Raw genomic sequence first — 15,947 nt, forward strand, 5'->3', positions numbered from 1 at the left:
TTACTTTGATTATATTAAAAAGAATGGCCAGATCCCGTTGCCACATTTTCTTGATTAGTCCGCACCTGCCATGCACTTGGACACGTGGAGACATGCATCCATTACCCTCACTAATCCTGCTGCCCAGTGCTGGAGCTCTGCGGGAACAGACAGAGAGACGGAGAGAAAATGAGAAAGAGACAGACTAAAGGGTGGAGACATGAGATGGAGAGATGGCTGCACACTTCTGAAGTGATGCTGCAATCTGCGCTGCGAGCTGAGATGGACAAAACTAGGTCAGAGGCAGAGAGGCACTCAACTGTGTACAGACAGAGAAGCTAGCAGAGACCAACAACCAAAGCACAAACACAAAATTTACTTCTCTACAACTTGTAAAAATACTCAACAATTTCATGCTGAGCTGCCCTCAGGAAGTGGTTTCATTTGAGTGGACTTAACTTCGGTCTTTGGTTTTTTTTTGCTACTGCATTGTTGCAGAGGCATTCCAGAACCATCTCCTGGGCACTTCAATTACACTGCGCACAGGGCACTTACGTAATTGGTCTGCCTGAAACACTCTGAGAGAGACCTGTAAATTTAGTGAACAGAACAGAAATGCTGAGCTGGAGAGGACAGTCTGGTTAATTTAACCCTCAGAGCATATCTGGGCTGTTAAAGGGGATGAATGATAAACAAGCTAGTATTTTAGTTACAGGGCAATGACCTTCCAGTATGGAGCTGCGTTCAGAGTAAACTAGCATAGTGAGTGGATTTAAGCACATTCATTGGTCTAAGGAATAATCACCAACGTCTAGACTCTAGACAGTCATAGTCCATTTGTCTTCAGTCTGTTAACCTGAACTTAACAACTAGGCTATTATGATGTAAACCTGACAGATTTGTGTAGAGTATCCATTTAAGTGATTGCTAGATGCCGGTAAAGCAGTAAAATTAAATCAAACATATTGTGCATCCCTACAAATTTGGGCTTTGGGATGTCAGTCCATAAAGTCTTCAGGGCAGGCAAGATATTATATTTTAAAAGATTATAAGGGTTTTTCCTTTGGAATAACATGACCAGATTAGCAGTTCACAATAAAACCAGGAATGTTTATTAAGAAAGAAATGATACAGGGTAAAGCTTTGATTTTATGTTGACCTTAAGGAAAACCTCAATGTATTAGTGGTTTGGATATAGGCTGGTAATGGGAGACTACAAATTGATAGCCACAAGGGGCTAACATGGTAGGCTAATCCTCTTATTAAGACATTAACCTTTATTACGCAGGAAAAATCCAGATTCTTAGTGCTAGAAAAGCTGGTACATGGATTATGAACCTTCTGAGGGACCAACCTAGGGAAATTATGATGAATTTATCTTTGTTTGTTTGTTTGACTTTATTGTCCGTTCAGATTTACTGGACAGAAATTCATCTTTAACACTGGCATAAAAAACAGATACATCAGACAACACTGTACAACCACATTGTATACAACATAATAAAACACATGGGGAATACATGATTAAAACAAATGAATACAATATGTATCTGCATAAATACATGCACACATGCTTATGCATACACACGTTCATACACCTATAACTACCTCAATTGAAAATTTGATTTAAAACAGTCACCGCCAATGGAACATGATCTTTAATAAATGTTCTTTTTAGCAAACGGTATACGCAGCCTACGCCCCGAAGGAAGTGCCTCAAAGCCAGGGTGGAGGGGATAAGTCTGGTCTATTTTCGCCTTTTTCTCCATAAAATGTGAAAACAGCTCTTGCAATATACTCTGTTTTTGGCCGGTAATCTTATTTGCTTCGTTAATTACTCATATTAATTTATTCTTCTGTCTCATTGTTAAATTGCCATACCATGAAACGATATTATAAGTTAAAATACTTTCGATCATCGATCTGTAAACAATAGTTAGGATCCTCTTATCAATGACAAAATTTCTTAACTTAGTAGACCTAAACGCTGTCTTGTTTTCTTATGTGTATGGTCCACATTTTCCTGGAATGAGAGTTTGTCATCAATAATTGTACCTAGATATTTAAAATTTGAAACTTGCTTTATCTTTATACCTTTTATAATAACTTGTTCATATGGGAGGCCAGCTGTACCTTTCCTAATTTGATTCCCACAGCATAATTCCTTTGTCTTCTCAATGTTCAATTGTAGATGACTGTTGTAAAACCATTGTAAAAGACTTTTAATACACTCAAAATAGGTTGAACAATTTCTGTCTGTTTGGCAAGAAAATAAAACCAAGTCATCTGTTTATTTGATTAAAGTGAGATCATCCCTGTTACATTGAAGTTCGTTAGTATAAACAGAGAAAAGCAAAGGGGATAATACACATCCCCTGTGGTAACCCTGAATTTAAGACTATACAATCAGATGAGATTCCATTAACACAGACTCGTTGGGGCCTATTACTAAAAAAATTTCTTAGTCCATAAGATTAACCAGCTACGAACACCAAAATCTCGCAATCTTTCTTTTAAGATTTGCGGCTGTACAGTATTGAATGCTGATGTAAAATCCACATAAAGCATTCTGACATGAGCATTTGTTTTATTTAAATGGTGCTGGGCCTTATGAAGCAAGGTCAAGGAGGCATCCACTGTGCTCCGATTGGGCATGTAAGCAAATTGCAATGGATCTTCAGAGCCATTAATTTGTGCTAAAAGTTCCTTGCATAATACGCTCCATGCACTTGCACAGATGTAAGGGCAATTGGGCGAAGGGTTTTAGGAGCTCTGACATAAGATGTTTTAGGTACTGGGATAACAGTAGTACTTTTCCATGTTACTGGCACAAAACCATCATCTAAAAAGACCTGAAACAGCCTAGTACATACATGCCCAAGTTGTCCTGCACACTCTTTTAGAACAGTACCCTTAAGGCCATCTGGCCCGGTAGCCTTATTTGGTTTAATTCAACACTTTGATAACCTCCCCTACCTCTATTCTCATAGGTTCAGATTCTGTCAGAGTAACATTATGCTCAACACCTGCATTATTATTAAATCGTGAGTAAAAATCATTTAAAGGGTTAGTTCACCCAAAAATGAAAATTCTGTCAGTAATTACTCACCCTCGTGTTGTTCATTTTCTGGGCCAGCAAGTTATAATGTCTTAGAAGCCTATGGAGGAGTGAGCCAGCTCTCAGATTTAATCAAAAATATCTTAAGTTGTGTTCAGAAGATGAACGAAGGTCTTACGGGGTTGGAACAACATGAGGGTGAGTAATTACTGACAGAATTTTCAATTTTGGGTGAACTAACCCTTTAAATTATTTACAAAGCTATGGGGGTCATCATCAAACAGTTGTACCCGTTTCTGTTGTCTGCCCATCATTGTATTTAATCCTCTCCATGCGTCTCTGACATTACCGGTTTTAAATTCATTTTCAACTTTACTTTTATACTGTATTTGTGCCTCCTTTATCTTACATTTAATTTCTTTATTTAATTATTTTACCTCGTTAAAAAAAAGCCATTTTTTTCTTATTTAAAGATTGTTTAAGATATTTGTTAATCCAGGGTTTGTTGTTTGGGAATATTCTAACATTTTTTGTTTGAACCACCGCCCCTGTACAAAAATGTATGTAGCCTAACTGGTAATCGTGTCATTCAAAGACTCATGATCGTCATTGCAACAATTAAAATCATTAAAAAACAGATTCCAATGCTCTCTCTAAGGTTTTCAATTGAGTCTTTAGTCCATGACTGAACCTGGTGAATGGCAGGATTTATTGCGTATTCACCATATTGACTTGCCGTAGAAGCAAGAAACGTCTTTGAGAGCATTATGGATGTTCATATCTCACCAGGTTTTCTTCTGTTTGTTGTTTAATATAGTTTTTGAAGATGGCCGCTCTATTGATTTCTCCTTTTATTGTATCAGCTGGGATCTGTAAACGTCTGCAGTTTCTTCACACATTCTCTAGACCAGCAGGGCGTTTGCCTCATTTTCTGCCCTTGCTAAGGGCTGTACATTTACTGAAAGGGCCTAAATATAGAAACAGACATACATGAGGTTACACAAGGTTATGGATCGCCATGCCATCAAGTTGAGGCACAAACACACCCCTAACTCCTGGTATCTGGTGTGCGGGGTTTGACAGATGGCCATTTTTCCAATTGAATGAGCAAAAGTCGAGTCAGTTTAGCAGAAAAACGGCCAATCCTACTCACCAGGACCACTGACAGGTTACATTGCGCCACGTTTAATACGCATCACTGGATCAATGCCATGCCATATTGAAAACTGGTCACTGTTTCTTCAATATATGATGCTGTTGACGAAGTTTATGCCTCATATTAGCACTCGATCATAAGAGGACAGTGTTAAACTTGTCCAACTACAGTATGTACAGCTTTAAAAGAAAACAACTGTCTTATTTGAAAAGGCTGCCAATATATATATATATATATATATATATATATATATATATATATATATCACATTAAATTATAAGAATAATATTGACTAGGCTATACCACCAATGTGAAAAAAGGTCTTCCAATAAAATATTGACATATCCAGTGATTATTTCATCCTCAGATTCACCTCTTGTATCAACCTGGGGTGAGTTTCCCAAAAGCATTGTTAGCCAACTATGGTCTCAAGATGCATCGTTATCAGCATAATTCAACGAGTCGGGTTTCCCGAAACCATAGTTCCAACAAACATTCGCAAACAGCTCGTGCTGGGCGGTATACGGGTTCATACCGAATACAGTATTTCCTCTATCAATCAGTAGAAAATATGGTTTACACCCAGTCATGCTTGAAAAAAACTAAATACCGTCAGATACTGTGAAACTGGTATAATTTTGAAAAAAACCATGAAATGGATTTTTGGTCATACCGGCGCCCAGCACTACAAACAGCATTGCAACGTTGTGTGGTTGGAATGACGGCTCTTGACCTGCATTTAGAAGCATAGTTTCTTGTTTCTATGACATGGGTACTTTAATAAAAATCTAATAAATTATTACCTTCAGCATTTTTGATGAGTGCGCATGTGCGTACGTGCTCTAGTACACAAGAACGAGCCTATGATTGAATCTGAAAAAAAAAAAAAAAGTTATTACTCCTCCACCTGTGTGACATCATTAACCAACGTGGTTGAATGACAAATTTGCGACAAAACAATTTTAGGGCTAGTTGATGAGTTACGACATTGTACTTGTGTAATGTAAGTCAGCCAATCTATATGAAGATGGGAAAAATATGTGACTGGGGGGGGTTGTATTCACTCTGTGGTCTCCCACAAAAGTATTGCTGTCCCCTGAGAAAACATTTTCTTTCTCTCACAAAATGAAAGTGTTCCCCTGAGAAACTTTTGCTCGCAAAAGCACTCAAATATAGTTTTCCTTCCAACCACATACTATTTCCATCACAAAAGCTTTGCAAGCGAACACAAGTTTTTTTTTGCGAGAGAACGCAAAATCTTTGAAATAATTGAAATAATCCCCCCCCCCCATCTATTTTTTTTATACTATTGCCATGTCCGTTTAGAGAAAGGGTGCCCAACCCTTACCTTTATCTCCAACCCTAATCAAACACACCTGAAGCAACCAATTAACGTCTTCAGGATCGCTTGAAAATTAAAGGCAGGTGTGTTTGATTAGGGTTGGAGATGAACTGTGCAGGACAGTCGATCGGCAGGAGCAGGGTTGGGCACCCCTGGTTTAGAGCTATCATTCATCGTTATCAGATTAGAGCTAACCAAACTCAGAAGGTCATCAGACGGTCAGTGAGTGGACTGTAGGTGCGTGTCTAGTGGCTACATTGTCGACGAACACGACCTCAAGAAACCTTTCAGATCTGTCGTGCTGCAGGATCATTTAGCACAGTGTGCTCAGGCAAAATAACGTGATCTGATGAGAGAGGACAGGGCTCAGTGCAGTGAAAATACCCACGATTCTCTAGTCCTCTAGATGTGATGGCAGCCCATTGCACTGTGGCAAAATCAGTGAAAGTCCCTCTAGAAATCTGCTGTATCATACAGTTGCAGGCTCTGTCTGTGTGTGTCTGTCACTCTTTCTTTCCTCTTGCCTGCAGTTCCATTATCCTTTCATCCCTGAAGTGCTCTCTTTCTCTGTCCTCCTCCCTCTCTTTTTCTCGCTCGTTGAATTCTTTCCTCCTGCTTGTTTCGTCTTTGTTTCTCTCTCCTTTTTCGCCTACTCGCTCTTGTCCTTTCAGCTCAGAAACCCTCACACATTCCCTCTCTGTCTCTCTCTGTTTTGTCTTCCTCATCCCTCGCTCTCCCTGCTCGCTGTTTACTGTAGGGTTGAAAGGGTAGCAGGGCTCAGCAATACGTCTTTTTTTCCCCAGCTGGTCAATAATTCAGATTTGTACCTTCTCTGCTATAATTGTTGCCCCAACAATTAAGCATTTTATGAAGTGTATATTAAATGTGGTGTGAAATAGTGCATAAAATATAGAGAATAAAACTAGCATAAAATATGTGGCAGAAAATTAATATTTTCATGAAACATTTTTTTATTAATTTCAATTTTTTACAAAAAATAATAATATTTATTATAATATTAATAATAATATTTATAAATAATATATTTTAATTTTCATAATTTTATTACAATTTAAGTTTATATAAATAATAACAGTATATTTTAATATAATAAACTTGCAATAATACCCCCCCCCCATTTTTTTCTCTCAGTCTTTGTTTCCCTTTCATCCTCTCTTTTTTGCTCTCTCATTCTATCATGCTTTCTTGCAGTAATGTGTCCTGAATATTGATGAGGTGAGAATTGCCAGTCCCTGGCTGCTGGCCAACTCACATTACAATTCTCCGCCTCACCCCTGCCCACTTCAGTACGAGCCACCCCCTACTCAGATCAGCCACATGTAGCCAGCCATGTGTTGTCTTTTAAGAGCCCTCCCGCATTCCCAAGTCTACCCTTAATAAATCCACCTTCACCATCCAGCTCATTTCAGCGTTGCCCTTTCTGCTCTGTGCCAACCTCTTAACCAGAGAGAGACATCCATCATTTGGCAGAAAGTCGTAGGCCTCTTAAAGGGGCATTGACATTCTGCCTGCACTGCCCAGGAGGGATCACAATCATTCAGATCAAGTGCACCCGCTAAGCACCGTGAACAGCGACTGTTGCAAATCTGACATAAAGCCAGAGGAGACCAAATTGCATGAGCTCAAAACTCGGCCAGAAAATTCACAAAGGCCTGCTTCTGAAAAGAGAAAACAACATGATGTCTCAAATTGCGCTGTTTACTTTCTTAATACACATTCCTGGTCTTAATATGTTATTCATTGTCCACGTAATTCAACAGAAATAATCTTTTATCAAGATGTAATACCTTGCTCCGCCAACCAAATGACTTTCTTTTTGGTTGACGTCATCAATCTCTCTTGTTCTTCAGCCCCATCTGGTGCCCACTTTCCAAAGTTGATTCCCTATGGATAAGATCAAGTGTTGACTTGATGGAAATTGACATGCTTTTTATAACCATGGGTTCATAGCCTTCTAGCAAACACTGAATAACGCACATCAAGTAAACACACTTTCCTGCTGTCCAGACCAGCAAGTGCTCTCTCAGGATATTTTATCCTAGTTGATGGCCATTTGGTGATGGTTAAGTTGGTGAACCTGCACAGCCTTTTTGTTTCCCTCCAAAACCAGGTTGACCAGCATGGCATTGCAAGTGAAGCTTCAAGACAGTTACAGCAAAGTTCAACATAAAACAAGCATTTTTGTAAGGTTTTACTCACCCTTGTGAGTCATTCTAAACTTGCAGGATTTTCTTTCTTCTGTGAATCACAAAAGGAGACAATTTCAAAAATGTTCACACTGCTCTTAAGAGTACCATGAAAATAATAAATAATTCATATGGCCCCAAGTTTGCTATAGGCCTGTTTCAGCTGGGTGTGAGGAACAGACAAATTTTAATTCTTTAAAATCATATGGAATGATGTAAAAACAAGGCTTTTGGTGATAGTGATGTCATGTAACCACAATGAACTTGTAAAGTCAGCATGAAACAGATGTTGCAATCATCTTTTCTCCTCTATTGTGGCATATAACCTAGTGAAACAGCTTCTTGAATGAAAAAAATGTAGGGCAGGACTTGATTTTGTCTATGGGGAAGGGGAACTGATTGGATAGTTTTTGTTTGCTAACTGCTGCAATTGTGTGAATGACAGGTTGCTGAAAGGGAGGGGTTGTCATTAGAGAAGAGATGTTATTGTGACGGGGAGAGGACAATAATATTTTTGATGAAAGATTACCTAGGCACACGAATTTAAAAAAAAAATGAAGCAGGATAATAATTTATAATATCCTGCATGGACCAAATTAGACATCTGATCAGAATACCAATATCCTAAACACACCATCTGCTGAGGACCAGCTGCTGGGCTATCCTTTATTTTTTCCATTTTTGAGCATTTCAGCTGTTTCTCCCCAGTTTGTGTTTTGCAACAAACATTTTTAGTAAATACATCAGAGCCTATTGATGTAGCGGTGGTTTCCACTGCTTACCTAGTTCTGGACTGACTGTGGTTGCAGATGGTTTCTAAGCTCTGTTTACTGATATCACAGCCCATTCTGAATAATGCATGATGACCCTGTGGGAGTCAGGCTTGAATTTGCACCACTGCTGCCTCAGGGAAACCCAGCTTGTGTGAGTTTATTATGAAGGTGGTATTTTGAGAGAGATGCTTCCCAATCTTCAACACACTTATACAGTCATGGTACTGGGACTAGGGATGTGCCCGAAGCCGAATACTATGTTCGGAAAGGAAATAAAACGGCTTTCCTAAAAGGACATGGTGATGGAAATACATAAAAAACATATTTCAATGCTTTTGCATTCTCTCGCAATTATATAGTTGGGTATAGGGGTGTAACAATATATCGTGTCACAATATATCCCTACTGGCCTGGGGACAAAACACCTTCAGGTTCAAAGCATAAGGGAATAGTTCACCTAAAATCTAAAATATGAATGTTGTTTCAAACCCATATGAATCTGTGGAACATGAAAGGTGTAAATTTGACAACTGTTTTCCATATTCTTTGCCATGCATTTACAACAAATGGGAACCAAAGCTTCCAAGTGTAAAAAGGCCACAAAAAACAAATTGCTCCACTCGTACTTAGTCATATGGGTTTACTAATGAAAACAGATTTTAGATTTTTGGATGAACTGTCCCTTTAAAAAGCCATTTTGGCTTCTGGTGCTGTTCCTTCCTGCTGGTCACTGCTGACTTTAAAGATGATGTAATTGACAAATGTAAATCCACCCCTGCAGCTTTGTCACTTTTTCAGCTCCACACAGCACTTCTTGCCTAAAACAACTTGGTTTTCATTATGACCCCCACATCCAGATGACCTTGCTGTGTGATCTCAGTGCACAAGCAAATCATTCTGGTATCTGATTACATACACGTGGGTCATTGATAAAAAGGATTTATGGGATGTGACAATGTTGCATGTAAGCCATCTATTCCATTTCAACAAGAATATAATTCATGTTTATAGGCGTCCTGTGTGAAGGAGATGGATGAGAGTGTTCACTTTACTGTCTCGAGTGTAGATTTACAAATAGCTCTGCTGGGACTACATAAGTTTAATCTACTTTGTTCAAAGTATAAAGCAGAACTGCTAAAAGGAAAACCACATTCTTAGTTGTAACAGGAAGCACACACTCAGACACACACAACACAGCACATCAGTGTTGTGCAAGTTACTTCCAAACTGTAATACATTATACATTACTGTTATTAAAAAGTAATTCTTTACCTTACAATATTACTGTTTCAGAATTTTAATGTGTTACATTACTCCTGTATTACTTTTGAGTTACTTTAACCAAAATAACTACAGAAGTAGAACTGAACATTCTAAAATGACTAGGGCTGTAAAGATATGCGATATGAAACCGCGACACTCAGATTCATGAACCTGTGTCGGTGTGCGGTGTAAGAAGGCAAAATCACGACACACCCCACACGTCCAGATCCAAAGCTACCACATCTTTAAATTACTTTTAGTATTATTTGAAATTAACATTATAAAATACGTAGACCTACACCACAAAACTAGTTGAGAATAAATTATTTAAAATTGGGCAATTCCAGCATTATGGACATGACATTTGCAGTAAAACCTTGAAATATAAATTCTCAGAAAATGCATTTAATACCAATATATATTGAAACGTCTGTTTATACATCCATAGGCTACTCCCTTAATAAAGGAGTCCAGACATTAGAAAAATATACACACATGCATTTTATATTTAATATGAGGGAAATAGCGTGACACAAAAAATCTTTAACTTTTAGGTAGGTTATAGCAAAATATGTTTTAGTAATTCTGTGAATTAGGCTACACTAAGCAAACCAAAAGTAGGCCTAATACTACCCACCGGATGAAGAAGGGTTGGCTCTCCACAGAACATAATATATTCATTTTATTTTATTTTATTTAATTTTTCGTGTTCGCATTTATGAGGAAAAACGATGTTACGGTCGTGTCAGTTCTCCGTAACGGACGCGACCGCTCTGAAAGCGGCACTATAAAGACTGCTTAAGCTTTCACATAGACCTCAAACAGAAAGCACAAAGCCTTTCTTTAAAGTGAATTTCGTTTTGTATTAATTGTATCTTAATTTTAATCAATGATTCATCTACCAATTGCCTGGATTTAATAAGTAAGAAGTAAATATAAGTAGACAAGAGATAACCAGGACACGGAGGCGCGGGCGTCTCATACCGAAACTCAGCGTCTACTTGCCTCACAGTCAGACATGTCTACTTTTAAACAGAACAATTCAAAACGAAACAAAACGGACTGCTCTCTGGTTAGAAAGAAAACACAGAAGAACAAACAGAGTAATGCGCATACGTCCATCCCGCGAATGTACAGTCTTCTTCTACCATATTCTCCCATTAACCGCTTTTCCACTGGCCAGCGCGAGCACAAGAGATTGAAATCATGATCGCGGCACTCCTGTAAAACCAGCCCTAAACACGCTTTTACTGGACTATGTCACACAATACAAAGGTGCACCAGCAAGAGGGAGATGAATGAAATCAATATATCAGAAGCTGTCATTTAGTCATTATTTACAAACTTGGACACCACACGCACGCGGCTATTGACTGACCACGAACAGGTAATAACTTATCTGTTAACTGACCACGAACAGGCATTTTTCATTCGTTAATGGCTGTATTTATTTATTTATTTAAATTTTTTTTTAACAATTAAATTTTGGGCTAAAAGTGTGTTGTAACGCATGCGTTACTGAACATGTACCGAGTAAAATATTACTGAAAATTGATTAGTAATGCCTTACACTACTGCGTTACAACAAAAAGTAATAAGTTACTGTAATACATTACTTTTGTAACGCATTACTCCCAACACTGGTGACCATAAGTAAAATAACAGGATACTCTTTTCTCTGGGTATGTTTTAAGAGGAAAGGAAATCCCAGTGCCATCAATCCCTCATTCATTTAACCAACCATCTGTCACGTCTGTGAACATTTCCCCGCCTAACTAACAAGCTAACTGCCTAACTAACATCATAGTTTTATCATAGTTAACCCTCTGGAGTCTGAGGGGTTTTTGGGGTCCTTGAGATGTTCTGACATGCCCTGACATTTGTGCTTTTTTCAGTTGCTTATAAACATATTAATGGCAAAGGTGTAAATTCACTCTATTTAGCACAAACAGGGCTACCATAATATGTGAACAACTTGCATGTACATGTTTGTATTTTTGATAGAATAATGTTTATGCATGTTTTTTTTAAAAACAAAAAACTAAAGTTTCTGAAATAAGGCCATAAAACACATTCTAAATATATGTAAATAAGACTTTTGACTAATGGATGTCGTTGCCTAGAATTTTTTCTTCAAAATTATGTGAAAATCATCCTGCCTAATCATTCACATAACACAATACATTGATTTAAATCTTGTAAAACACTTTTTGTTTGGAAAGGCCATATGCGGGTGGGCGTGATTCACACCTGAGGAGTCAATGGGGCCCGCATAATGAGGCTGCATACGTAATGAGCCTTTCATTCAGATGTGTGACTGAGCCACAAGAATGCAAGGACAATATATAACTGGTTTGTTGTTTTTTCCACAAATTTTGCTTGGATTTGCACCTGCCCACACTGCCAAAAGAACCAAAACCTGGTTCAATGACCATGGTATTACCATGTAATTACTGTGTGATTTCATGTAATATTCTAATTTTCTGGGATTTTGATTTCATGGGTTTCATAAGCTGTAAGCCATAATCATCAAAATTATAACAAATAAAGGCTTGAAATATCTCACTTTGCATGTAATGAGTCTATATAATATATTAGTTTCACCTGTTAAGTTGAATTCTTGAAATAAATCAACTTTTTGATGATATTCTAATTTTATGACCAGCACCTGTATGGGCGTATTGGCCAGTGTTGTCCAACCCTTGTATATATGTCTGTGCAAGTCTATGTACATTCATACTACTACTAATATATTGGGGTTAAAAGGCAATGCAGCACATTGTCTCTTTGACACATTAACCTCCTCATGCTTATTTTTCTGTTTTAACTCTACAGACTGAAATCATCTCAAAATGGACCATCAGGACCACATGAATTCTGGACAGGTGGGTGACTCTCAGCACTCTCCTGGGAACAACATGGCATCTGGTGTGGCCAACATGACCATCAATGATGGACATCAACAAGACATGAAGAACGGGACAGCAGCACATATGGGACCAGGTGACGGTCCAGTGAAAGGTCTGTATAAAGAGGGAAGAAATACTGTAGTTACTGTACTATATAGAAGGAAAAAACAAAGTCTGAAAATCCCCTTTTTCCCCCACAAAGCACAGAAGAGCTGAGTGATACTCATGACAGTGTGTTTCTCACTTATGTCTCGTCTCATATTGAGAAACCCGACACATGCTGACAGTGACACCACTCAGCAATGTGTTGGTTTCAAATGTCTGTGAAGATATTCATTCATTCAGGTCAATTGCAAAATGTCATGTAGAATTTATTTGTTGGACTTTATTTTCCATTTGTTGAATGATGATAAAGATCACAATCACAACTTTAGAGAGACAGTTTACACGGTGATTGTGTTAAATTTTAAGGAATCCCAACCAGAGTCTGTCAATGGAAAACCTGACAAAAAATAATGTGATTTCTAGACCTGGGAAAAGTCAGAAAAATAAAATCTTAAAAATACATGGAAAAATTGTAGAAATATATAATCTAGCTAAGCTCAAGTATTTTGTTGGCAAAAAAACGCTCTGTGTATGCTTTTGCCATAATTAAAAATATACATTTTTAAAAATCCTGTAATTATGAATGACTGAAAAAGTCATGGAAAAATCAAGGAAATGTATTTGTTAAAAATGTGTAAAAACCATGCCACCATCAGATAACTATGGAAGACGCATGGATAAATGATGAGATGTCTTCAAATGTTGGAAAACAAAGTTAATCTACAAATAGCTTCTATAAGACATGTGTCCTGCCTGAAGTCTGTTCACAATAGTTTTTTAAAAATAAATTTGTGCATATAACATTGATCATAGATTAGTTCTTTCTATGTTTCTTATGATGTATAGTTTATGATGTATAGTTGGATGAGGCTCAGATGTGAGGAAATAGGTCATAGTTTATAAAAAAAGGGCAATCTGTCTTACCTGCTTTGGATTGTTCTGGCACAACTGACAAGCTTTCAGCAAGCCCCAGGCTCCCTCACAGAACACAAACGAAACCTTCTTATCAACCAGCAACCTAAAATTCCAGCTCAATTGTGCTGGCAGAAGTCAGTGAAGCAGAATGTCTCTAAAATGAAAAATTCAGTAAAATAAAGTTTGGAAAACAACATAACACTGACTTTTAGAGAGTTGGTTTGCCCCTTACAAAATTATGTTTTTGCAGTTATAGCTCTCGTCTCAAGAGCATACTAAGATGCATCAAGGTCATCCTTTCCCTAGAAGACTAGAAGAGCGTAAGGAGATGGAAAATACTACTATATTGTACTAATAAAAAAATAATAATAATTCTGCATAATTGTTATTGAAATTATTAATTTAATAACTGGCACATGAATGTTTTTTTTGGTGATAAAAGCCAGCCTCTCATATTTCAGTGGACAAATGAGAGTGCTAGATACAAATTTAGCCATTTATCATCCACACCTACTGCTTTTCCCCATTCACTATGCTTTTATTTCTAATGGAGGGCCCTTCCAGGCAGTTATGCAGTTCTTATTTTGAATGCATAACATGAACGTTTTTTCTCTCTCTTAAAATTCTCCCAATTGCACATCATAAGGTTCCCACAGTCATGGAAAACCTGGGAAAAATCTGAGAATTTGAAAGTTATTTCTATGCTGAAAATAACTCAAATATCAAATGTCACAGATATTAGCTATAGTAAAAATACATTTCTGTGATTATGCCATGAATGGAGGCTCAGAAAGCTAAATCCTCCATTGAGCCACATTCAAATCTCCGGCCATTTTTTTTGTCTTTTTAGAGACTGACATGCATCTGACGTACATCATATGTAATCATAATGAACAACAGGAAAAGTAATGGAAAAACAGTGGGAACCTTGACACTAACATAAGAATTCATGCCTTGCTTTTGCTTTTCCAAAAAGCAGTGCTTATTAGCATTGCCAACAGAACAGTGACAATTCCATTGCCTTTTTGGACCAGCAATAAATCTGGATCCTCTCAGGAATGACCTTGCAATGCTTTTAGAAGCTTTTTGGAAACTTAGTTGAGTTGATTTTTTGCTGATGTTGTGATTTGCTGATGTAAAGCAGCACTGCAAAAAAAAAAAAAAAATTCACTGAAAGCTAATTGCATGCCTTCAAGGCTGTAAAATGCAGCTGCAACAGGAAGTAATGTTCCCAAGCAACACAACTAACTCTTTAAAGGATTCAAGGCCAGTAAAAGCCCAGAATATTTGTCAAAGAGCAATTAGGCAGGTCTACTTCACCCTTCCTTTTTGCATAAGAGAATAATGTCAGTTCTGGGCAGGGCGAGTACTACACTAAATTGTAGTGCCCAGAACATCCATTTGTTAAATGAGTAAATAAGAAAAGCACTCAAACCGCTAATGGCTTAGATGCATGTACCTGTCTGATGCCATGACCTGGGCATGATATAGGATGGAATAATAATAATTATTATTAAACCGTAAGTAATTTTAGCTCTAATTATTGTTGTTAATATTGTACATTTGGGAAATGCTAATATATTTCTTTTGTAAACACTTCACTGTCATTTGCTGTTTTAAGGCACCCAACTTGTAACAGCCAAACATATTTAAAATTGTGAATATTAAAAAAAGTGAAATCAGAGCACTGTACTTCACGATACAGATGTGTTCGCATGTTCTTCACACATCTGAGTTTATTTGGAGGACTCGCATAACAGTACTTCTCACAAAAGAGAGACATAATATGTGCATTTCATAGTACACTATATTTGCTTTAAATTTCCTTAATTGCAATATTTGACTTTAAAGTTAAAATTACAGATGAATTACAGAAAAATGCCATTTGGCCAAATAGTCCCAAGAAAAACAATAAGACCTTCTTCTGCCATTACGTAGGACACAATTACCTCAGAAAAGTTCAAGGTCTGAGTAAATGGACTTCATTTATCATTTATCCGCAAACTCATTGATCTTGTCAGAGAAATAGCTGTCTAGTTGAGACAAAGGCATTAAGATAGCATCACGTATGTTGTATGCTATGGTTCTATGAAGTTGGGAGTGATGTAAATGGATTAGACTACCATTAGCCATCAGCTGAATATTTCATGTTAGAGAACATGTTGCTGATGTTTGCAGTACTGCTGAAATGGGCCTGCAACTTTAATTGCTACAAGGTTCACTTAACCTGCTTCTTATGA

The 15,947-nt window shown here is 37.5% G+C and overlaps 1 protein-coding gene across 9 annotated transcripts in view; it reads left to right on the forward strand.

Annotated features, from left to right (window-relative positions):
- The window catches only part of maptb (microtubule-associated protein tau b), a 39,405-nt gene that overhangs the window by 7,230 nt on the left and 16,228 nt on the right, over positions 1 to 15,947 (forward strand). For all 9 annotated transcript variants that reach the window (XM_084087659.1, XM_084087664.1, XM_084087662.1 and 6 more), the window contains one exon: positions 12,614 to 12,799. In XM_084087659.1, the coding sequence (XP_083943785.1) occupies positions 12,631 to 12,799 (169 nt within the window). In that variant the 5' untranslated portion in view covers positions 12,614 to 12,630. The remainder of the gene's footprint in view (positions 1 to 12,613; positions 12,800 to 15,947) is intronic.

This window comes from Abramis brama (genome assembly GCF_963993115.1).
Source record: "Abramis brama genome assembly, chromosome: 1".
Lineage (NCBI taxonomy): Eukaryota > Metazoa > Chordata > Actinopteri > Cypriniformes > Leuciscidae > Abramis > Abramis brama.